Source organism: Mercenaria mercenaria, chromosome 6 (assembly GCF_021730395.1).
Source record: "Mercenaria mercenaria strain notata chromosome 6, MADL_Memer_1, whole genome shotgun sequence".
NCBI classification, from domain to species: Eukaryota; Metazoa; Mollusca; class Bivalvia; order Venerida; family Veneridae; genus Mercenaria; species Mercenaria mercenaria.
The window spans coordinates 15074517-15098437 of NC_069366.1; the positions used below are offsets into that span (position 1 = coordinate 15074517).

Here is a 23921-nt window from a genome sequence, read left to right on the forward strand (position 1 = left end):
TTCCCTAGAGCAATAATTTCTTCCAGTTTTAAAAATTGTACAAGAATTTATTGCTCTCTATTGAAAAAGCAGTTTTATAAGACCAATCATGATAGTTCTTTTAGGCCGTACTGTCAATAGCCTTTATGATTTTGATAAGTTTAAATGAAATGTCATCAATACTTTTCAAGTAATGCTCCGGAAAAAGCCTTATTTTGTATAATAAAGGGAGATAATCCAACAGCTAGGTAAGGTAGAGCTATGGTTCTTTGACACTGCTCTTTGATTGCTCTATGATTATGTGAAATTTTAATAAAATGCCGTTAATACCTTTTAAGTTATACAACGGACGGACGGGCGGACGGACGGAAAGACGCACAAAGTGTCAAGCAAAGTGCTCGCCCTTCGGGAAGCATAAAAATAATAGTAATAATAATTTGCGATATACGAAAATTAGGTGAAGCATTGCATCATCGTATACATGGCTCATATTTTGTTATGTCACATTCCACATTTCCCGTATTTATCCGTTCATCTGTACATAGAAAAAAAACAAATGCTTACACGTTAATGTTCATGTAAACCCCTGAAAATGATATGAGCCGCGCCGTGGGAAAACGAACAGAGTGCGTTTGCGACCAGCATGGATCAAGATTAGCCTGCGCATCCACGTAGTCTGGGCAGGATTCATACTGTTCGATAACAGTTTGTCTAATGGCATTAGGCTTTGAAAGCGAACAGCATGGATCCTGGCCAGACTGCGCAGGCTGGTCGCAAAACCAATATGTTGGTTTTCTTATGGTGCAGCTCATAGATTTGTTGGGTATTGACAGTTACAGTTTATGTTTATTTAAGTACTACATCCGTATTGAAAAAAAACTGTAAAAAAAAACAGGATGTTCATTTAAAAAAAAATGAACGTTTATTGCACCCTACGTAGAATAAATCGCCTTTATTTCTTGTATTTGAAGCCAGTGTGAAGCATTTGCTCACATTTGTTCAGTCTGTGAGATGGCCTATTCGGAAAGAAAAAGGAACTGCAATTAAGGGACACATGTACTTGCATGAACCTTAGTTTTGTCGAAATATCTTTTAATTTTGTACTCGTATATTCTATTTCATTCTATGCTATTTTATGAAATACTGAGATTTTAGTGAAAATAAATCTAATAGATTCAAAGTGAATGATATTAAATATATTTTTCAGTATTTCAGTTGGGACTACATTAAACATCCGTTGTAATAATAACAACATAAATACGAGTAGCTTCGAGTGCATCAATAAAAATCATACTGAAAGCAAGTTTTCCTTAGTTTTCTGCATCCGCCTCGCCACTATGCGTCAAAAGGAACGAAAATAATATGATTTGGACTTATCAGTAGCTGTATCCGATAATATATTAAAATGTCTGTTCTGTAAGTCTTCTTGCACTAAATTTGAAGATTTTCGGGCAAGTTCATGTACAACCCAACAAAAACTGTCATTGAATTAATAAATCACAACAGTATATTGTCAGGCGTGTAAACAAACAACCCATTTTCTCATTCAGTGCACATGCAGCATTCATTTTCTCAAGCTGTCCGATTTCAACTATACTTTCAGTGAAACATTATCTGATTATCATAATCCGCCATACCCTTGTAATTTTTAACACAAAGAAAGTTTCCTTGTACACATTTAAATAAAAAAACATAATCACTTTATCCTAGCCATGAATTAAAATAAATCCTTTCTAAAATGTCACAAAATTTATCTCCTCCCGCCGCCACTCATGAGAATACTACTGCTTATTCCGTACATCAGTGTACATGTGTAAACACAATTAATAGCATCACGAGAATCCCGGGCTAACGAAAGTCCAATATCACGAAGGCGAGAAACCCGAGAAAAACGCAATCGTGCATTATGAGAAAAACGTGCGTAAAATTGTCATGAGGATCTACAGGGTATTTCATAATCATATAGCAACTTTTATTAAATGCATTAATGTGAATAAAAACCGAATTAATTCAAGAATATTTTACGTCAATGGTTTATACGTATTTTTTTATAGGTTATGTCATAAAAACAATGTTTTAAGTAAGATATAAGCCTCAAACGATCCAATATGTAAAATACTGGACGGTCCTAACCGCTAACGCGCTTCGGACAGTCCAGTATTTTACATATTGGATCGTTTTCGTCTTATATCCTATACCTACTATGTCAACGGTGCACTACATTCATATTTACATCATATGGTCGATTTTGTTAACACGTACATTAAATGATGTAGATTATAAGGAACCCGATCTTTATAAACCACAGGTTCCGATTTTCCCACCATTTTAAAATTCGTCCCCGCATTTCAAAGGGTTCTTTATAAATCCCCTTGTGGTTTATTTCCTACTACAAATGTAGATATAAATGTATTTATTTAGTAGAAACTTTTAACTGTTCAAGTAAGCAACTTAAATCAGGTGAATGATATAGGGCCATCATGGCCCTCTCATTTAAGTTGCAGTCGTTGTTTTATTAATTAAGATTTTTTTATTCTGTTTTATTGTTTTTTGTTGTTGTTGTTGTTGTTGTTGTTGTTGTTTTATTTTCCGATCCTATGTCGGTATAGTATGCTCTATGTGTATTATGATGGTTTACTTTTCAAACGGAAGTAAGATTTAACGCTTTACGAAATTATGCATGTAATTTTATGTAAAAATAAATAATTTTATTGTATTTTTCCTATTTGTATCATAGCATGGTGTTTTTTTCTTAACAAAAATGGTGCGAGTAAATCGTATACACCAAGGGCATTCCATTCCATTCCAGGATATGAGTAAGGGAGGGGTATGGTTAAGTGAAGGGGAAGAGCCATTTTTCAACATAGTAGAATGCGGTAACTAACTGTTCGGGTATCCGATACCCGCACCGTTAGTTACCGCACTATTCCGTTCTGCTCAAATATCAACACGCTGGAATGAAAATGTTCTTTTATTTCAAAAAGAATAGAACATCAAGTTTTCTCTAGTAAAAACTAGAAAATGCTTTTGTAAAAAAGCGCATGTCTCCCCCAATGCAAAGTCCTATAGGCAAGAAGTCAATAGGGGTCAGGAGCAAAAATCAAAGAGACACTGATTGTTGGCTGCAATAGGGATCATCTACTTGGCATGTCCAGTCATCCCGCTAAATTTCAACACTCTTGGCCTAGTGGTTCTCAAGTCACTGTTCAGGCTCCTGTGACCTTGACCTTTGATCAAGTGATCTCAAAATAAATAGGGGTCATCTAATCTGCATGTCCAATCATCCTACTAAGTTTCAACATTGTAGGTCAAGTGGTTCTCAAGTTATTTCCAAAAAATGATTTTACATGAACAGGCCACTGTGACCTTGACCTTTAACAGACTTACCCCAAAATCAATAGGGATCATCTACTCTGCATGTTCAATCATCCTATAAAGTTTCAACATTCTGGGTCAAGTGGTTCTCAAGTTATTGATCAGAACTGGTTATCAATGTTCAGGACCCTGTGACCTTGACCTTTAACGGAGTGGCCCCAAAAACAATAGGGGTCATTTACTCTGCATGAACAATCATCCTATGAAGTTCCAACATTCTGGGTCGAGAGGTTCTCAAGTTATTGATTGGAAATGGTTTTCCATGTTCAGGCCCCTGTGGCCTTGACCTTTAACAGAGTGACCCTAAAATCGTTAGAAATCATCTACTCTGCATGTAGAATCACCCTATGAAGTTTCATCATTCTGGGTCAAGTGGTTCTCAAGTTACTGACCGGAAATGGTTTTCAATGTTCGGGCCCCTGTGACCTTGACCTTTCACAGTGACCCCAAAATTGTTAGGGGTCATCTACTCTGCATGACCAATCATCCTATTAAGTTTCAACATTCTGGGTCAAGTAGTTCTCTAGTTATTGATCGGAAATGGTTTTCAATGTTCAGGCCCCTGTGACCTTGACCTTTGATGAAGTGACCCCAAAATCAATAGGGGTCAATTACTCTTTATGACCAATCATCCTGTGAAGTTTCAACATTCTGGGTCAAGAGGTTCTCTAGTTATTGATTGGAAATGGATTTCAATGTTCAGGCCCCTGTGACCTTGACCTTTGACGAAGTGACCCCAAAATCACTAGGGGTCATCTACTCTTCATGAACAATCATCCTATGAAGTTTTAACATTCGGGGTCAAGTGGTTCTCTAGTTATTGATCGGAAATGGTTTTCAATGTTCAGGCCCCTGTGACTTTGACCTTTGACGGAGTGACCCCAAAATCAATAGGGGTCATCTACTCTTCATGATCAATCATCCTGTGAAGTTTCAACATTCTGGGTCAAGTGGTTCTCTAGTTATTGATCGGAAATGGTTTGCAATGTTCAGGCCCCTGTGACCTTGACCTTTGACGGAGTGACCCCAAAATCAATAGGGGTCATCTACTCTTCATGATCAATCATCCTATGAAGGTTCATCATTCTGGGTCAAGTGGTTCTCTAGTTATTGATCGGAAATGGTTTTCAATGTTCAGGTCCCTGTGACCTTGACCTTTGACAGAGTGACCCCAAAAACAATAGGGGTCGTCTACTCCAGCAGCCCTACAACTCTATGAAGTTTGAAGGTTCTAGGTCAAATGGTTCTCCAGTTATTGCTCGGAAATGAAGTGTGACGTACGGACGGACGGACGGACAGGACAAAAACAATATGTCTCCTGGGGCAGACATAATTAATGTATGTAATCTATATGGATATGTTAGAATACAGTTAGTTGCTAAGTTTTTGCATCTTTCATACCGAACACACCTTTGACCCACAACATGTTTTCGTCTTCGTTAGACACAGGAGCAGCCTGTTTTACGTTAGTACCAAGTCCCTGTTCCAAAAGATGCTGCATTTTGCTATCAAGCACGGTATAAAATTATGCAAATACCGGATCACTTTCATTCAAAAAGTTCATATTGTGCACACCACACTCAGGCAAATGTCTCAATAGTCCACACATGATTATGTTAAGCGTTTTCGGTGGATAATCTCCCCCTTTTCGATTTTTTATGTCCATCACAAAACGTATTAGCCAATACGACAGCACCGATTTTTCTATTCTGTGAATTTCGGGTATATTATCAAAGTGTCTGTATTTTCGGCATGTATCAAATATGTTTACTGCCCGTTAAATGTTTTTGTCGTATTTTCATTGCGTCTGGACGACTTGATTTCATGTATTTCCTCATCCGTTGCCGGTTACCCAAACCGTTCATCATGTAGTATATCTAAATTTGAAAAACTGTTACAATTACTTTTTTTTCATCTGTTGTTTTATTTCGCTTTTAGTTTGAATGTTTGTCTCCAAATCTGACTTTACAGGGTTCGTAAGGAAGTCCGACCCAAGATCAAAAGAAACGTCACTCTCGTTAAACACATTATCTGGCTATGAGTAATTCATAATATTTTCATTCCGCATCGTCCGCAGACTGACAACTCAAGACCATCCGATTTCATAATTCAGGGTTTTTTTTATTAGATCTTATCAAATTTAACAATGTTCGTCTCATGAAGGCACAAACTGAAATCACCGCTGCTCGACAGGTGAAAAGGGAAAATCTTGACGACCTTATCGGAATTGTTAATTTTTTTCCGGGGTTTACAAATTGTGCAGCAGGAGAATAGTTTGAGTGCAGATACTTTGGTGCGTATAAACATTAGGTGTACTTGCCAATATTGATTTTCATTTGTTATAATACAAAACCGATTGAGAATTACGCGGGTAACTTTTTCTCGAATATGTCAGATACCCTTGTGTTTCTGTTCTCTATCTATTACATGACTGCTGGTAACTTAATATTTCTGCGATACACTTTCAACTATACTGTTAATAGCGAGGTTGAAAGTATGAATCGATGATAATCGAAATTGAAAGTAATACAACGTACTCGTGTTTTATGTACGTTGCGCATGCATTTCGCGATATTTTAATTTAATAGATTACCCTTTCGCTTTTATGCATATTTATTACCTAGTCATGTCTTTGTCTGGTACATTACTTTCTAGCTTCGAGGGGTCGTGAGTTCGATCCCCAGGCGGGGCTTATGTTCTCCGTGACGATTTGATAAAAGACATTGTGTCTGCAATCATTCGTCCTCCACCTCTGTTCATGTGGGGAAGTTGGCAGTTACTTGCGGAGAACAGGTTTGTACTGGTACAGAACCCAGGAACACTGGTTAGGAACACTGGTTAGGTTAACTGCCCGCCGTTACATGACTGAAATACTGTTGAAAAACGGCGTTAAACCCAAAACAAACAAACAAACTTTTTATAGCTAGTTTACTGTTTTGTTTGTTTTTTTTTTCCTACGGCGGCATTTTCCACAGCATCTATTTGATATGAAAATGGGCCACTCATAGGTCCCTATACTAATTCTATATAATGTATTAACCCGAGTAGATGCCCTTCCGGAAGTATTATACTTCGTGCAGTTATATTCCCGCGTAGACAGTGTAACAACTTGCGCAGTTACATACCTGAGTGAACGCCCTTCCGGAAGTGTTACAACTTTTGCTGGTTCCTCTTCCATCTTCACGTTTTGTCTTCCAAAATTTTTATTCCAAATCTGACAATAGTATTTTGATGGTCCTCTATGTGTTATTCCAACGATCACTATTTGACGTTTGTTACGTAAAAGATACGCAGAAAATACGTATGACTGATTATCAACGTCAGCTGCACGCCAAGATGGTTTCCGTGCAAGCTGTAGTCCTGTCTGAACATTTTTTCAGTTGTGAAACATTCAGTCTGTTAAATGAAACTCTTTGACGACTACAGCCTACAGTAGGGTGTAGGCTAAAATCTTCTACAGAGTCAAATTCCATCAGCTGTTTCCTATTGATGTTACGAAGCGAATATATTGATATAATTAGAATCACTGAAAATATAGCCAATAATTTAAAAGATTTATTCCATTTTAGCCTCATCGTAACTTCTTATGTAAACGCTTTTCTACCAAAATGAAAATAACTAATCCTCGTAAAACAATAAATTAATAAATTTTCTATTGACTGTTTCACAAGTGTAAATATTTATCAAGTGTATCAAGTGTCAAATGCAAACAAATGCAAAATTTATGAATTTATAAATACACAGAAATCGCATGTCGATTTACGAACAGCAAATACAATACAGTCTTAGTAACTTCTTCTTTATGACCCCTGGATATAGATATTACGTTGTCCGTCCGGCTGTTCGTTTGTGCATACATGCGTGTGTGCTTGCAAATAACAATACAGATAAGTAAAGGCAGGTGATGAACGCACTAATTTTGTCAGGAACTCTTCAGTAACAGCAGATTTTTTACGCTTTAGATGTTATATCTTTAAAAGTATAGTTCCCTCATTCAGGAGCAGCCTACTCAGCGGTTGAATTTGCTTGATTTGCACAGAAATTATTACTATGATATTTGAATTCATTCAGTATCTATAAGTACTATTGGCATTGGTTCGTGTGTAAACAAACGGGCGCCATCTTGGATGACCTAGTTACTATAAATAGTAACTCATTTGCATATAAGAATTCATAATAAGTGCGCATGTGCGGCTGCCATTTTGAATTCTAAGTTTAAAATGACGTATTTATGAAAATGCTTAGGAATGTCCTGTATACTTATCTAGTAGGCCTAGAGCTGGAAGGTGAAACCCTCCCCCCCCCCCCCCCCCCTCTATAGGGATTTTTGTAGACCCCATAATTTTTTAAGCCCCTTGTATGTAGATCATATTTCTGAATTCTGGCATCTGGCAAGCGGGTTCGAGTTACAGCCTGTTATTTACGTTACCTTAACAATTATTTAATAAATGATAAAACTGGGGAATGTGGTGATTTATATGGTAGAAACAAACAAAATCATCAGCAAGTGGGTTTAGTGATATGCAGAATATGCTGTCAATGTTCCGTCTTAGTTTTGTTCTCTAAATTGATCAATTCATTTTGCAATTTACGTTACCATTCTGTTTTATAAAAAATACTCATATCAATTAATTCAATGGGCTTAATTGTCAGAAAATATCAGATATGTCTAAAGTATAGTATTTTTTGATACACATTACATTAGTATTTAAGAATTTATCGTTCAACAGTTTTAAGAACAAGTACGTTACCATTATTATATACGTTACTAAAATTCATGATATATTATTTTCATTTCTCAGTCAAAAGATTGTTTATGTACTCCTTATAATGATGTTCAAACTTAGATAATGTGAGAGCCTTATCAAGTTCGAACTAGTTTGATATAAAAATGCATATAGCCCAGCACTGTCATTGTAACCTACGTTACGATACGTTACTGAATGTGTGTTTTAGTAATTAAAATTACACGCTTACAACCGCTTATCTGTTTTCAAACCAGATAAATTTACATAAATCAAATTTGAGAAACAATTAAGTTGCGGGGTTCAGTCACCTAAGTCATCATAATTACTGTCTGTTTCGTATTGGTGTCAATTATATTGGTCATCTCTACTTCTTCATAGTCATCATCAGAGTCATCAGAGTCACATGTTGCTGATGTGTCACAAATAATTTCAGCTAGTTCTTAAAGTACTATATTATCGGAACACCAGTCATATTCCAACAAATTTTCTGATCAAAATTTCTATCCACTTTCATCTATTTTTGGTATATTTGGTTACACACGTGTTATGTGCATTCTAAGTGACAATTGGCACAGTGGAAATAGACTCATGTCCATACCATTATATGTACTCGGGACATTGCCAGCACGTACTTGATACTTTGCAAGAAACATGCCATATATAAGTTTGTTATTTTTATTGTATTCTTCAATCCATAGATTGCACAGACAATATTTTCGATTTTCGATGCTGTTGAAGAGGTCATCAGATCAGTGATGTCTATGCACTACTTCTGCTAATGTTGTAACATACACCTGGGTTTTCTCTACTAATTTGACTGGTGTTACTTTCCCTGTGCGAGCACTGGTTATGTCAACCAGTCAGATGGTGTATTGCAGGCAAAATTAAGCAGATTCTTTGTCCTTTGCTTATAAAGATGTTGTGAGCATTTAAATGGCGTCTTTTATTACCTGTTCCAGTGTAAAATAAAACAGTATTTTGTGTTTTTGAAGATATCACCAATAACACAAACGCTTCTATCTGGGGATCTAACTTTGATTTAGCTTGAACTTTGTTCACATCTTCACTTGTGAGTAAGTAATACTTTTCACCATTAACAAAATACAGTTGTCTTCTCTTCATCTTTGGTGCATAGGAATCACATTTCCATTGTTCGAAATTAGATTGATCACTGTGTTTTGTTTTCACTATTTGACATGAATGCTTTCAGTCACGAGGACTTTAAGTGTCGGTTACAAAATCGACTCGAGCTGTCTTAGGTAGTTGACTGAACACAGCTTCGGCTACGTCTTGGAATGTTGCAGGGATGGTTACTGTCACAAACTGACATACGGGCCTGATTTTATCTGTAGTGTAAATGCAGGTATTGCATCATCTTTTTGTAAATTTTTGAGTTATTGAGGTAAATGTCAGATTTCACGCATAAAATACCTCTCATGTTTTTCTGTATTTCATAACTTAAATTTCCATGTAAATTTTATTAAATTCTGTTCAGTAATAAGAAAGTTGATATTTTATAAACTTCAGTAATTCGTGTTTTTATCCCCAAAACCACTATAATGGGCCTCAAATTGTCAATTTAAATCCGCGCCAAAGTAGTTAGATTTCCCGGCAATATCGTGAATCCCGTGAAAATGACAATAGTCATAGCATACGGATTATCCGTGAATCCCATGAAATTTTGTATTTGGCGGGACATTACCCTTTAAATAGACTGGACTAGATATGCCTTGCGCACACCACCTTCCGACATTATAGACGAATCTATGTCTGAATTATTTTCTTGCTAGAAATTTATGCTCGATCGAGGTAAGAAATTTATTTGTTAGATTTTTGTATGATTTTGCATTACGATTTTTATTTGGTAAATTTTTGTTCATTCTACAGAATTCTGTAACATTTACTTTTCGGCATATGATTTTTGGCTAGTTTCGGTATGTCAGGATGATTTATAAAAATTTTCAGACTTTTGTAAATTATTTAGAAAGAGGAATCTAAAACGTTTCGTTTATATAAGATGTTAGATTTATACTGAAATTTGTATTGTGATAATTGTAAAGCACTGTTTCAAAAACTTATGTCAAACATTTTGTTAATTATGGAACGCCATTACTGCATTGTATTGTTATGTTTAAATCTATATGGCAAGTCTAGTACCATGTATGTAGTATATTATTGTAATTTGTAATTGTGTGCCAGTCTATAGCACATCTAATTAATGTCCGTCGTAGTGTATGGCATTAGATATTATATAGATGCCAACTATCATATAACGTTTGATTTATATTGAATTTTGTTAATTTGTAGTTGTAAATAATAGCTGCAGTTTATCATGTCCGTATCTATAATGTTTCATCATATACTTTTCATATCATTTCATACTTTAACTTTAGTCTTTTAAGTAAGTACTTTTTGTAATAATGGAAGTAATTAGTGACGTATTTTAATAACGTGACGTATGAACTTAGTAGCACATATATTTTGTATAAGTAGCACGTATTATTTATGGGAGCCTACGGAGGTATGGTGTACCCAAAGGAGCAGTTTTATGCCCTGACTTATTTGTTTTGCTATGGTGCTTACAATATGTTATATATTTTAGCTTCTTCCGCCAGACGATTTTACCTGGTGATGTCATAACCCGGAAGTACAATGCCCGAGGTTCACTTGTCTTCACTCGCCTGGATGTGATATTCCCAGCGCAGAGCTTTCGTCCCATGGTTGTGCCGTAAACCGCAAAGACGATGATTTTGTTTATCCTCTGAAGTCAGCTCAGGGATGCAATCACCTACCACCATAGGGAGCCAATACGAATCAACGTATTCACGGTTTAAAGGGACTAGAAGATATGTTGTCATATATTGTTTGTGCTACTTAAAGTTCACAATTAAATTAAAGACCTGTGTCACGTCAGATTAGAATGGAACTATAAGAACTTTTGTATCTAGAGATACTGAACTTTCTTTTTTTTTTCTTTCTTATAATCAGTTTTTTTTTCATATCATCTATTCATTGTTAATAATCATCTTTTGTAAATAAATTTGTAAATTTTGTAAAGGGTGTTGATTTGTTCTGATGGTTACTGTCGCCGGTACGGCCTTTCCTGTCACAATGGTGTCAGAAGTGGGATTGGTCGACCAGACACAGTAGCTATTCGAACATTATTAACACCCGTTTAACTGCAGCAATAATTTGTAAAGATTCCTCTTGTTTTGTTCTATTGGTACACATATAATAGTTTTATTCATTTTTCAGAGTGACGGCTTACCTCAGACAAGACAAGACAGATCCGTAGCTTCAGCTAACCAGCTTTTGTGGTCACAGACTGATCGACAGTTGTTTACGACACTTGGATTCTGGGGTGAGTTCGTTCCTTTTATTTTTCTTTTGGGTTTATTTTGTGTCACTCTATGATTAAGCCACCATATATTTGTGCTGAGAGTGACCGCCCTTGACAAGGAGAGTTATCCTACTCACTCTTACTGGTGCGTCGCCCTACTTCTCCCAGTGATCCTATTAGGTATTAGTGTGCTGTATACGTACCAGATACAGTATTATTTTTTTTATTTGTGTGTGTTAGCAAGCTTGTTTACTTGCACATACTTTTACCTACTTTTAAGTTTTAGTGCTACACAGTTGTGTTATATCTATACTTTATCTTAGGATAAAGCACTTTGATTTATTTTTGTTTATTTGTTACACTAAAGTGTAAACACTAGTTACAGTTGATTGATATTTGATAAGGCTAGGGTATTGTTGCAGCCTACTGTCACTGTACTTTGTTGATTGTTGCCTATGCAACCTTGATTGACACATAGTACTGTTGCGCAACTTAGTGTATTATTATTTAGGATGAGGACGTTTTGTGTAGTATATACGTAGAGTATAGTATTTTGTGTTGGCTCCAGTGGTGACTGTTAGAGCCTTAGTGTAAACTAGTGTAGTCTAGTATTCCCTCACGATTGTTTATTTAGTGTCTCAGGTTGTTATAGTAGCTGTTGTACTGTAGTGTTATAAAGTGTTAACGTAGTGTAATCATGACTAGTGTAGTAGAGTTAACGAAGGAAGGACAGGAGTTAGGTTATGAAGGAGAGGAGTTACGTAACTTTGTTAAGGAAGAGCAGGCTAGGGAACGTGAGGAAAGACATAGTAGATTAGAGGCAGAGAAAGATAGGTTAGAAGCAGAAAAGATAAGAGCTGAAGCAGAGAGAGAAAGAGAAAAAGATAGGTTAGAAGCAGAGAGATTAAGAGTAGAAGCAGAAAAGAATAGATTAGAAGCAGATAGGGAAAGATTAGAGTTAGAATTTAGGTTGCAGAAGGAAAAGATAGAATATGAACGACGTAGTAGCTTAGAGGCTGAGAAGGAAAGGTTAGAGTCAGAACGTAAGTTAGAGCTAGATAAGTTAGAATACGGACGTAAGTTAGAACAGGCTAAGTTAGAAATGGAAAAGGAGAAGTTAATGTTAGCTAGGAAGTTAGAAACAGAGAAGGAGGAAGCAGAAAGTAGGAAATTAGAAACAGAGCATAAGTTTAAGACAGACTTAGAAAAGATGAGTAAGAAAAAGGTAAAGGTTAAGATGTCTCCCTTTGATGAGAAAATTGATTTCATGGATGCGTACTTGAATGTGTACGAAACGTACGCTGTTGCGCAGGACTGGGATAAAGAGATATGGTCACTTAACTTACCGTTCCTTCTAAAGGGTACGGCAAAAGAGTTTTTTGATAGGCTTCCGTTGGAAGATAGGAAAGATTATGATAAACTGAAAGCCGCTTTGCTACGTCAGTTCGAACTCACTGACGATGGCTATAAGAAAATGTTTAGAACTGAAAGGCCTCGGGATAATGAGACCTTTGTGATGTTTCTAGCCAGAATAAGTAGATATTTAGATGGTTGGCTTAGATTGAGTAAGGTAGAGAAAACGTACGAAGGATTGTTAGATTTTATACTTAGGGACCAATTTTTAGATGTATGTAATAGAGAACTATACCAGAATTTGAGTAGTAAGAGGTTAGTTAAAGCTAAGGATGTAGCAGAAGATGCAGATTTGTTTGCAAAGACTCGTGGAGGTCCGAAGTATGTCGTGAGTCGAACCAATAAGGACCGGAACTATAAACCATATGAAATACCTCAGAGACAGTATCCTAGTAGACGTAATGTAGGCACTAGTAATAGGGGTAGTAGCAATGTTGCTAATAGAGGTAGAGGTTATCAACCCTTTGGTGTACTGAAGTGTAATAAGTGTGGTCGAATAGGGCATAGCTCATATTACTGTAGGAGTGGAAAGTACGGTAATAGTGCTAATGCAGCAGCAGAGGTAGAGGTAGAACAGGAAAGTAGTAAAGGGGAGAATAGAAATAGTAAGGAAAATAGAAATAGAGGTAGAGGCCGTGACCGATCTAGGAGTAGAGGTAGAGGAAGAAATAGAGATAGAGATAGGAGTAAGTCAAGTAGGTCAGAGAGTGGAAATAGTATTATAGAACTCAGTGATGTAGAGGAGTTAGGTATGCTTAGTGTAAGTATATGTCCTACAAAACCCGGTACTTGTAATGGTAGGGATGTAATCGCTATGCGGGATACAGGTTGTACATGTGTGATAGTGAAACGGGACTTAGTAGAAGCAAGTCAGTTTTTAGAGAAAACCCGTAGATGTAAGTACATAGATGGGAGTGAACATAGGCTAGATGTAGCTAGAATAGATATTGATTGTCCGTATTTCAAGGGTACAGTAGAGGCGTTGGTTGTAGATAATCCTACCAATGATGTTATAATTGGTAATGTAGAGGGAGCTGTAGAACCTCAGTTTAGTAGTTTAGCGTCAGCAGTAGAGACTAGGGTGCAAGCCAAAGTTAAGAAGCAAGTAAAGCTTAAAGTTCCGTCTCAGATTTTAGATATATCTAGAGAGGAGTTCTTAGAAAAGCAACAGAAAATAGCACTTTAGATTTGTGTAGAAAGAAGGCTGAGGAAGGTACGATTAAGCAGTGTAGAGGTAAAGGTTCAGTTAGGTTTGAGATTAGGAATAGATTGTTATATAGAGAGTATACCGCCCAGAATTTAGACAAAAGTAGACAGTTGATTGTACCTAAATGTCTTAGAGAAACTGTGATGAAAGTTGCACATGATTCGTTACTGTCAGGACATTTAGGTATAAGGAAAACTAGTGATAGGGTATTAGGCGAATTTTACTGGCCAGGAGTAATGGCAGAGGTTAGGAGGTACTGTCAGTCATGTAGTATTTGTCAACGTACTATAGCTAAGGGTAGAGTAAGTAAAGTTCCGTTAGGAAAAATGCCTTTGATTGATACTCCGTTTAAGAGACATGCTGTCTACATTGTTGGTCCGATCGAACCTATGACTGATAGGAAAAATTGGTACATTTTGACTATGGTAGATTATGCTACTAGATATCCAGAAGCTATAGCACTACCTAGTATTGAAACTGAGAGAGTAGCAGAGGCATTAGTAGATATGTATAGTAGATTAGGAGTGCCAGAGGAAATGCTTACCGATTGTGGATCGCAGTTTACGTCAGAACTTATGGCAGAAGTAAGTAGGTTATTGTCATTAAGGCAGTTAACTACAACACCGTATCACCCTATGTGTAACGGTTTAACGGTAGTTTGAAGCAAATGTTGAAGCGTATGTGTAGTGAGAGACCTAGAGATTGGGATAGGTATTTGAATGCTATGTTGTTTGCTTACCGTGAAGTTCCGCAAGAAAGTTTGGAATTTTCTCCCTTTGAATTACTTTATGGTAGAACAATCCGTGGACCGATAACTGTGCTAAGAGAGTTATGGGCTGGTAAGACGGAAAATGATAGGTTAAAACCACTTACCAGTATGTTATGGATTTGCAAGAAAAGTTGGAGGATACGTGTAAGATAGCTCAGCAACAGTTAGCAAAAAGTAGTGCTAGATACAAGAAGTATTACAATGGGAAGGCTAGAGATAGGAAGTTTAAGGCAGGTAGTAAGGTACTTGTATTGTTACCTACGAAACATAATAAGTTGTTGTTACATTGGAAGGGTCCTTATGTAGTAATAGAGGTAGTAAATAGACTAGATTACAGGATAGATGTAGACGGAAAGTTGAAAGCTTTTCACGCAAACATGCTGAAACAGTACTGTGAAAGGAAGGATGATAGTAAGTCTATACCAGATAAGGGTACATTAAGTAAGGTTGGAGCAGCTATTGTAGAGGAGGATCAGAGAGATTATGATAGATTAGATCCGAATGAAAGTAGTGATGAGTTTTCGAGTAGAGTAGAAAAGGATATAGTTTTGTGTCCTATAAAGCAGGGTACAGAAACGTACAAAGATGTAGAGATAAATCCGGAGTTACCAGTAGAATGTAAGCAGGAAGTAGTAGATTTGTTAGACAATTTCTCAAAGGTATTGACAGATATTTATTTTGTATGCATACTTCTATTGATACTTTTTAAGTTTATCTCAAATTTTGCCGCCATTGCAGTTCCGCTCACAGATTTGACGAAAAAGGGTCAGCCAAATCTTGTAGAGTGGGGTGAAAGTCAAGAAAAGGCTTTCCAGACTTTGAAGGCTAGCTTAATGGGTTCGCCTATTTTGAAGTTGCCAGATTTAGATCAGACTTTTATATTGAGAGTAGATGCTTCAGATTTGGGTTTAGGCTCAGTATTGCTTCAGGAAAGTGATGGAGAGAAATTACCTGTAGCGTATGCTAGTAGGAAATTGCTACCTAGGGAGCAAAAGTACTCAGTGATAGAGAAGGAGTGTTTAGCGATAGTATGGGCAGTAGCTAAGTTTCACCGGTATTTGTTCGGTAAAGACTTTGTATTAGAGACATCATCAGCCGCTCACTTATTTGAATAAAGCGAAACTTAGCAATTCCAGGCTGATGAGATGGGCATTGGCATTACAGCCATATAGGATCAGTATTAGAGCAATTCCTGGTAGAGAAAATGTAGGTGCAGATTATTTAAGTAGAGTGTAGACAGGTGGCTATATTATAAGGTGTACAGATAGTGACAGTGTGTGTTTTTTTTTTGTTGTGTTTGCTATTTTCAGTATGTCATTTTGTTTTCATTTAAGAAAATTATAAATTTTCTTTTTAAGGGGGGACGTGTGTCACAAACTGACATACGGGCCTGATTTTATCTGTAGTGTAAATGCAGGTATTGCATCATCTTTTTGTAAATTTTTGAGTTATTGAGGTAAATGTCAGATTTCACGCATAAAATACCTCTCATGTTTTTCTGTATTTCATAACTTAAATTTCCATGTAAATTTTATTAAATTCTGTTCAGTAATAAGAAAGTTGATATTTTATAAACTTCAGTAATTCGTGTTTTTATCCCCAAAACCACTATAATGGGCCTCAAATTGTCAATTTAAATCCGCGCCAAAGTAGTTAGATTTCCCGGCTATATCGTGAATCCCGTGAAAATGACAATAGTCATAGCATACGGATTATCCGTGAATCCCATGAAATTTTGTATTTGGCGGGACATTACCCTTTAAATAGACTGGACTAGATATGCCTTGCGCACACCACCTTCCGACATTATAGACGAATCTATGTCTGAATTATTTTCTTGCCAGAAATTTATGCTCGATCGAGGTAAGAAATTTATTTGTTAGATTTTTGTATGATTTTGCATTACGATTTTTATTTGGTAAATTTTTGTTCATTCTACAGAATTCTGTAACATTTACTTTTCGGCATATGATTTTTGGCTAGTTTCGGTATGTCAGGATGATTTATAAAATTTTTCAGACTTTTGTAAATTATTTAGAAAGAGGAATCTAAAACGTTTCGTTTATATAAGATGTTAGATTTATACTGAAATTTGTATCGTGATAATTGTAAAGCACTGTTTCAAAAACTTATGTCAAACATTTTGTTAATTATGGAACGCCATTACTGCATTGTATTGTTATGTTTAAATCTATATGGCAAGTCTAGTACCATGTATGTAATATATTATTGTAATTGTGTGCCAGTCTATAGCACATCTAATTAATGTCCGTTGTAGTGTATGGCATTAGATATTATATGGATGCCAACTATCATATAACGTTTGATTTATATTGAATTTTGTTAATTTGTAGTTGTAAATAATAGCTGCAGTTTATCATGTCCGTATCTATAATGTTTCATCATATACTTTTCATATCATTTCATACTTTAACTTTAGTCTTTTAAGTAAGTACTTTTTGTAATAATGGAAGTAATTAGTGACGTATTTTAATAACGTGACGTATGAACTTAGTAGCACATATATTTTGTATAAGTAGCACGTATTATTTATGGGAGCCTACGGAGGTATGGTGTACCCAAAGGAGCAGTTTTATGCCCTGACTTATTTGTTTTGCTATGATGCTTACCATATGTTATATATTTTAGCTTCTTCCGCCAGACGATTTTACCAGGTGATGTCATAACCCGGAAGTACAATGCCCGAGGTTCACTTGTCTTCACTCGCCTGGATGTGATATTCCCAGCGCAGAGCTTTCGTCCCACGGTTGTGCCGTAAACCGCAAAGACGATGATTTTTGTTATCCTCTGAAGTCAGCTCAGGGATGCAATCACCTACCACCATAGGGAGCCAATACGGAATCAACGTATTCACGGTTTAAAGGGACTAGAAGATATGTTGTCATATATTGTTTGTGCTACTTAAAGTTCACAATTAAATTAAAGACCTGTGTCACGTCAGATTAGAATGGAACTATAAGAACTTTTGTATCTAGAGATACTGAACTTTCTTTTTTTTCTTTCTTATAATCAGTTTTTTTTTCATATCATCTATTCATTGTTAATAATCATCTTTTGTAAATAAATTTGTAAATATTGTAAAGGGTGTTGATTTATTCTGATGGTTACTGTCGCCGGTACGGCCTTTCCTGTCACAGTTACTAAGTTTGTAGCAGGGCGTTACTGTCAATCAACAAAACAATGTCATCTTTTTGGACAGCTGCAGCCTTTACATAGTGAAGTAGTTTTGACTTGTCTGTTTTCATTGGCTTTCCAGTCGCAGTAGCTATAACGGCCAGGTGACAGGTCCTAGAGGAAAAGAAAGTGTCAATTCTAGATCTATGTTGTGCTGAACAGCCAACTGTTCATATATAGTTACGTTCTGCTCTTATCTGTAGTATTTTGTTTTGAGAATTGGTTACTTTCCTTTTTACTTCAGCTGTGGAAAATGTTTTAAGTTTTCTTCTCTTAATGGGGTCTTGGAAAGGAACTGACTTTTCAATCAATCTTCTTTGGATAATCCATCCATTGTCTGTTCACCAATTTCAGTTGCCTTAAGGTAATGAGCGACTTTTGCTTTCGCAAGAATACCAGACGACACACAGTAAATTTAATCTTTGTTGTGTTTTTTTTTCAGCCTGGAATGGGTTTGTGAAGGATTCTATGCCATCTTAGCCCTGTTAACTTCCTCTTCACTCATGCCTATTTGAGCAGGTTATACTTCCTTGTGGTTGAACATGTCTTCTCTATGTATGTCTGCATTCTGAAGTGTTGCTTCAACATACTTTGCACTGGAATGATGAGTCATGCACCAGTGGAAATATGCAGCATAGTTTCTACTGAAAAACCAAGTATGCCAACCTCAGACTTTGAATGTCTGTTAATTGTCTGCTCTGTAGTAATATCTACAGTATTTCTCAATGCCGGTACAGAAGACCTAGATACACTAAAATCATTACTTCGGAGTAGCTCTTTTGCACCTGGATCAATATTCATCAATGTCAACAGGTAAACGAGAAGGTAGCGAGCAAAATTATTGTGGTCAAATGCGTAGAAACAAGGAGCACAGTTTGTACAAAGTAAATCAAGAATTTATCTTTGTTGCTTTGATGAGCAGCAATATCATGTGAATTAGGTCTACATGCATTGACAAAAATTTAGCAGTTTGGCTACTTTCACACTTAATCTTTCTGATTTCTGATTTGAACTGCTCGTGTCTGTTGAAATACTCTTCAAAGTGAGGAGAGTTATTATTTCAAACACCTTTTCTTTGCATAGACTTTCAGTCCGTTTCTGTAATATTAGTGTCTTCTGAAATGCTTTCCTTGCGGGGTTCTGTCTCTTCAAACTTGCATAGAAGCAAACACTCAAGAGCTTCCATTACAGTCCTGTGTTCATTTAGTGTATGGTTGTAGCGTTTACCTGGTAATACTTTATCAAGTGAACCACTAAAACAAATTCCTGATTCTATTACAAGTTCTGCAAGACCATTGCCCTTCATTAATATTCCTACAGGCCCAAGTATAGATCAGATTGTGTGAAAAACGCCCATTCTAACAATTATGTTACCAAATCCATCTCTAGACTGCAGAACCAAAGAATATGCCTTCTTAGCATCAACCGAGTCACATGTCACTACAGTATATTTCTGACCAACTTCATTACTTGCATCTACTGACGTTTTTAACATATGCTGGACTGTAGCATTATCATGGATTGATTAACTCGAAGGTGCCATATATATATATATATGAAGCAAGTTTGCGCACTCACTCTTTGCAAATCAGCTCACACATTTGTAGTTAATTAATTAATTTATTTATTTATTTCATTTTAATAATTCTTTTCATTTCATTTCATTTTCATTTCATTTTCATTTCATTTTCAACTCAATGAAATCAGTTTCATTTCACATGAAAAATGATTTTTTGTTAATCTTGATGGTGAATTCAGTTCGAAGAAAATTAAATATAATTTATCTAATTAGTAATTTTCGTTATATTGATTTCCTCCTCCACTCCTCCTCCTCCTCCTCCTATTCCCCCTCCTCCTCCTCCTCCTCCACTCCTCCTCCTCCTTCACTCCTCCTCCTCCTTCACTCCTCCTCCTCCTCCACTCCTCCTCCTCCTACTCCTCCTCCACTTCTCCTCCTCCTTCACTTCCTCCTCCTCCTCCTCCTCCTCCTCCATTCCTCCTCCTCCACTCCTCCTCCTCCTCCTCCTCTTCCTTCTCCTCTGCCCCAAGAAAGCGTAAGAATGGCAAACAGAATAAAGCAGTGTCAATGGACACACCTTTGAGTCGTGATTTAGACAGCCCAAGACGTAAGAAATATCGCGAAAGCATGACCCAAGATACTATAGATTGGAACACCTATACATTTTAAAATGAATAACTACGAACTCGAGGAAATGTTAAAAGAGTATCCTGTGACAATATGCGCCGCGGACCAACTTCAAATACGTAGAGGAAAATACGTCATTTCGAATACAGACACGAGCCAGGGATCAGGAAAACATTGGGTGGTCTTTTATTTTCCAAAAAGAGGGCCGGACGAATTTTTCGATTCACTAGGTAATAGACCAGAGCACTACAAAGTTCATTTTGAGCAAGCGTTAAAGAAGCGTTATTGGATGAACTTCAGTCAAATACAGGATACGGATTCAAACATATGCGGGCTGTATTGCGTATATTACATTATGAACCGATGTTCCTGACGAAAAATGAAGGACATTTTAAAACCGTTTGATGTGTATCGCAAGAAGTCGAATGATGAATTTATTGTGTCTTATTTTAGTTGATACATGTAGCCTGTTTTAGTAATACAAGCTTTGGCAGTAAAAAAATTAAAAGAACAATATGTCTTTGTTATTTATAACCTATACATTCGAATTTGATTTAACGGAAAAGATGAAGCGTCGGTAGGTGTGGTGGTGCACACAAATAAAACGACATATTCCTTTATTGTATTTTATTTCTTCAACATCGTTTCACTAATTGATAAAATAACATACCAGTTTCGAAAAGCTTTGAACCAAAATATCGCAAAAATGACAAGTTTTAACATGTAAGCTAGCCTTCCTTTGAGAATTAAACCAATCAAAATGCGCCGTATCGCTAGTCAATCAGAGTATTGCTAAGCTACACTGACTATTCAGAACGTTGCTTTGGCTCTATTTATTATACTTCGCCCTGTAAATTCATTCACTGCCATTTTGGATATGTGATAAAACAAATCATTTTGTCAATAGTACTCGTCAAAACCTTTCATTTGATACCAAACACTACTAAAGTCGTTCCAAGCATAATAGAGAAATGTTGTACTTTACGTTTTTTAACAGATAGGTAAGGTAAGACAACCATCGTGCTTAATTGACTGTCGTGTCAATATTTATTCATCTATGTATTAAAGAAAAGTAAACATTCCTTTCTATTATTACATTAAAAACTGTTGTAAACCGTTAGAGGAAATAAATAAACTCAATAACCTAGCTTTTTAATTCCGTTAGTATTTATAAAGCTATACACTGAAATTATAAAACGCGCTCAATAATGCGGACAAATGTTAAACTACACGCTATCGCTTGTCAAAATTCTGCTTCCTGATTGGTTGTAGGTAGCGAAGTGTTTTATACTCCAGTTCTACAGGTAAATATCATTCGGTTAAAGGATCTCAGGTAGAGCGCACATCACGGTTTATGCTGTATGAACGATTAAATTAGGTATTTTGTTTCATTTTGGTATCAGGTTTATTAAAGAAATTAATGACATTTTGCTATAATCATTTCTCTAATTATGTATAAAGCGTTAACGCGCTGTTTAAAATCAATACATATGTACACTATAGCGTGGAGTAGACGTAAAGCGATACGTGTCTTAACCTGCCAGGTGTATTGGAAAAACGTTACCGCTTGTCAAAATACTGAATTCCGATTGGCTGTTGATAGTGAAACGATATTTCTATTTAACCATCTAAAGATTTGATTCAGTAGGCGAATTTATCCGGACTGGTAAGTTGTATGAATAATTTAGTTAATTATTTCTATTGTATTTCGTATCGGGTTTATTAAAGAAATTATAATCATTATATTAATGCGCTCATGAATCGCGCTATGTAAAATCATCGTATTTGTACGCTATAGTACGGATTAAAGCCTATAAAAATATTTTATTCTCTGATCAGTATTCAGACTTACCGTTGTCATTTGACGGTAAGATGCGGAAGAGAACGCGTGACTGAAATCCTGTATCCCCGCAAAATTCATCTGCGCCGGTGAAAGTGTTAACGATAAAGTCAAAGTTTTCCAAGTCATCGGTATGAATTCCAATGGATGACGGCTGTGCACTCTCTTATATACTATTCGCTTTCTGAATTCGCGATGTCATTCGTTAATATTATTGAGCGTTGATTGGTTAAAATTTCGACGTTTTCATTGGTCAAAACGACTTTATTGGAGATGTTTCATTGGTTCGTTTTCCCGCCTTCTGATTGGCTATTTTATGTTTAGAAACGACGGTATTAATCTGTATTCTAAACGGATAAAGAGTGGCGTACAAGTGTTGGTTCATTTTAGCGTGGGATATCGACGGGTTTACATCTGTTGAGTGGGTAATAGTTTGTCTTATAATTTCATCTTATAAATAGGTATTCTCGTATAGTTTTTATTTTAACGATTGGTCAACAGTACGTAATTATATCATACATTTTCTTTCGAATGGTTTTTATACTACAGGATCTTTATAACGCATGCGTATAGCTTTGTTTTCGTGTTATCTCCCGGCCTAACTAAACTAAAGGAACCAGCGTGTGAGCCATCTGGTCTAGTCGTGTAATGGCTGTCAAGTATTTGAACACTAATTTTTCACTTGACATGGCAACAGAGGTCGAAATTGAGGCTAGTTTTTGTTTAAATTTCATTGTGGATGTGTTGTTGACATTTTGGTAGGAAAAATGGGAGAGCAGGTTGTATTTGGTGAAGTCAAGCTCAATTTTAGTATGAGTAGTACTTCAAGGTCACAGAAGTGTGATTTTGATGTCAGTTTACAGTAATTAAATGTGACCAGAGAAATCTCTCTTAGAAGATACATGACCCCTACTTTTCTCTTCATTTTATATCAGTTTTATCATAACTCTTTTAAATGAGGTAAGGATTTGTTCTCTGAAATGGGTCTAGCTATGTTTGGTAGCTCTTTGAAAAAGGTCAGTTTTATATAGAATATATAGTGAAAACTATTTAGGCTATTGTGACCTGTAGGGCTGACCCTCAATGTGCGCGAACACGCCCTAGATAAGTATACAAGACATTCCTAAGCATTTTCATAAATACGTCATTTTAAACTTAGAATTCAAAACGGCCGCCGCATATGCGCACTTATTATGAATTCTTATATGCAAATGAGTTACTATTTATAGTAACTAAGTCATCCAAGATGGCGCCCGTTTTTTTACACACGAACCAATGCCAATACTACTTCTATAGTCCGGTAAATTTTTTACATTATTCAATTTTTTTGTCAAGCTGCATGTATCAAATAGCTCATATTTTATCAAGTTTGTTTTGTTTTTGTTGTGTTTATAGGATACATGGCGACATTCCAGCTTTTCATGATGGGGAAGACTCCAGTTGCCCCTCCGTGCATTATTTCATCCCAGGCGGACACCTGGGTAGAACTACCGACCTACCGTAAACTACGTAAAGCGAGGCTCGAACCCACATTGGTGAGTAGCAAGTGATTTGCAGACATCGACATTAACCACTCGGCCAGGGAGGTACTTATCAATCTTAGTCCAGTCAAATTTAATAGTATTTAGCACGTAACATTTTCTGCGAATGTAATTTCTATTCATACAATTCATTTTTGTACTACGTTCCGCGCGTTTTCTGAAATAAGTCTTGAAACCTAGGTAACTGTTCATAATGACGAATGAAAATCAATTAAACGATATTAAACTGTCCAAAAGTAATTATCCATCTGTATTTTATTTGAAACACCAATAGTGTTGATGAAAACAATTAAACTGATTAAGTACACACTAGCTGACTGGCTTTACAATTAATAAAAAGTATTGACCGAAGTTGGAAGCATCTTGAG

The 23921-nt window shown here is 36.3% G+C and overlaps 1 protein-coding gene across 3 annotated transcripts in view; it reads right to left on the bottom strand.

The window, feature by feature from the left end:
* The window catches only part of LOC123549585 (uncharacterized), a 47558-nt gene that overhangs the window by 5825 nt on the left and 17812 nt on the right, over window positions 1-23921 (bottom strand). The window contains exon 1 of one of the 3 annotated variants that reach the window (XM_045337779.2): window positions 6480-6947. The exons of the other annotated variants lie outside the window; for them this stretch is intronic. Coding sequence (XP_045193714.2) covers window positions 6480-6532 — 53 coding nt within the window. The 5' untranslated portion in view covers window positions 6533-6947. Of the gene's footprint in view, window positions 1-6479; window positions 6948-23921 lie in introns of those variants that run through there. 3 annotated transcript variants of the gene reach the window in all.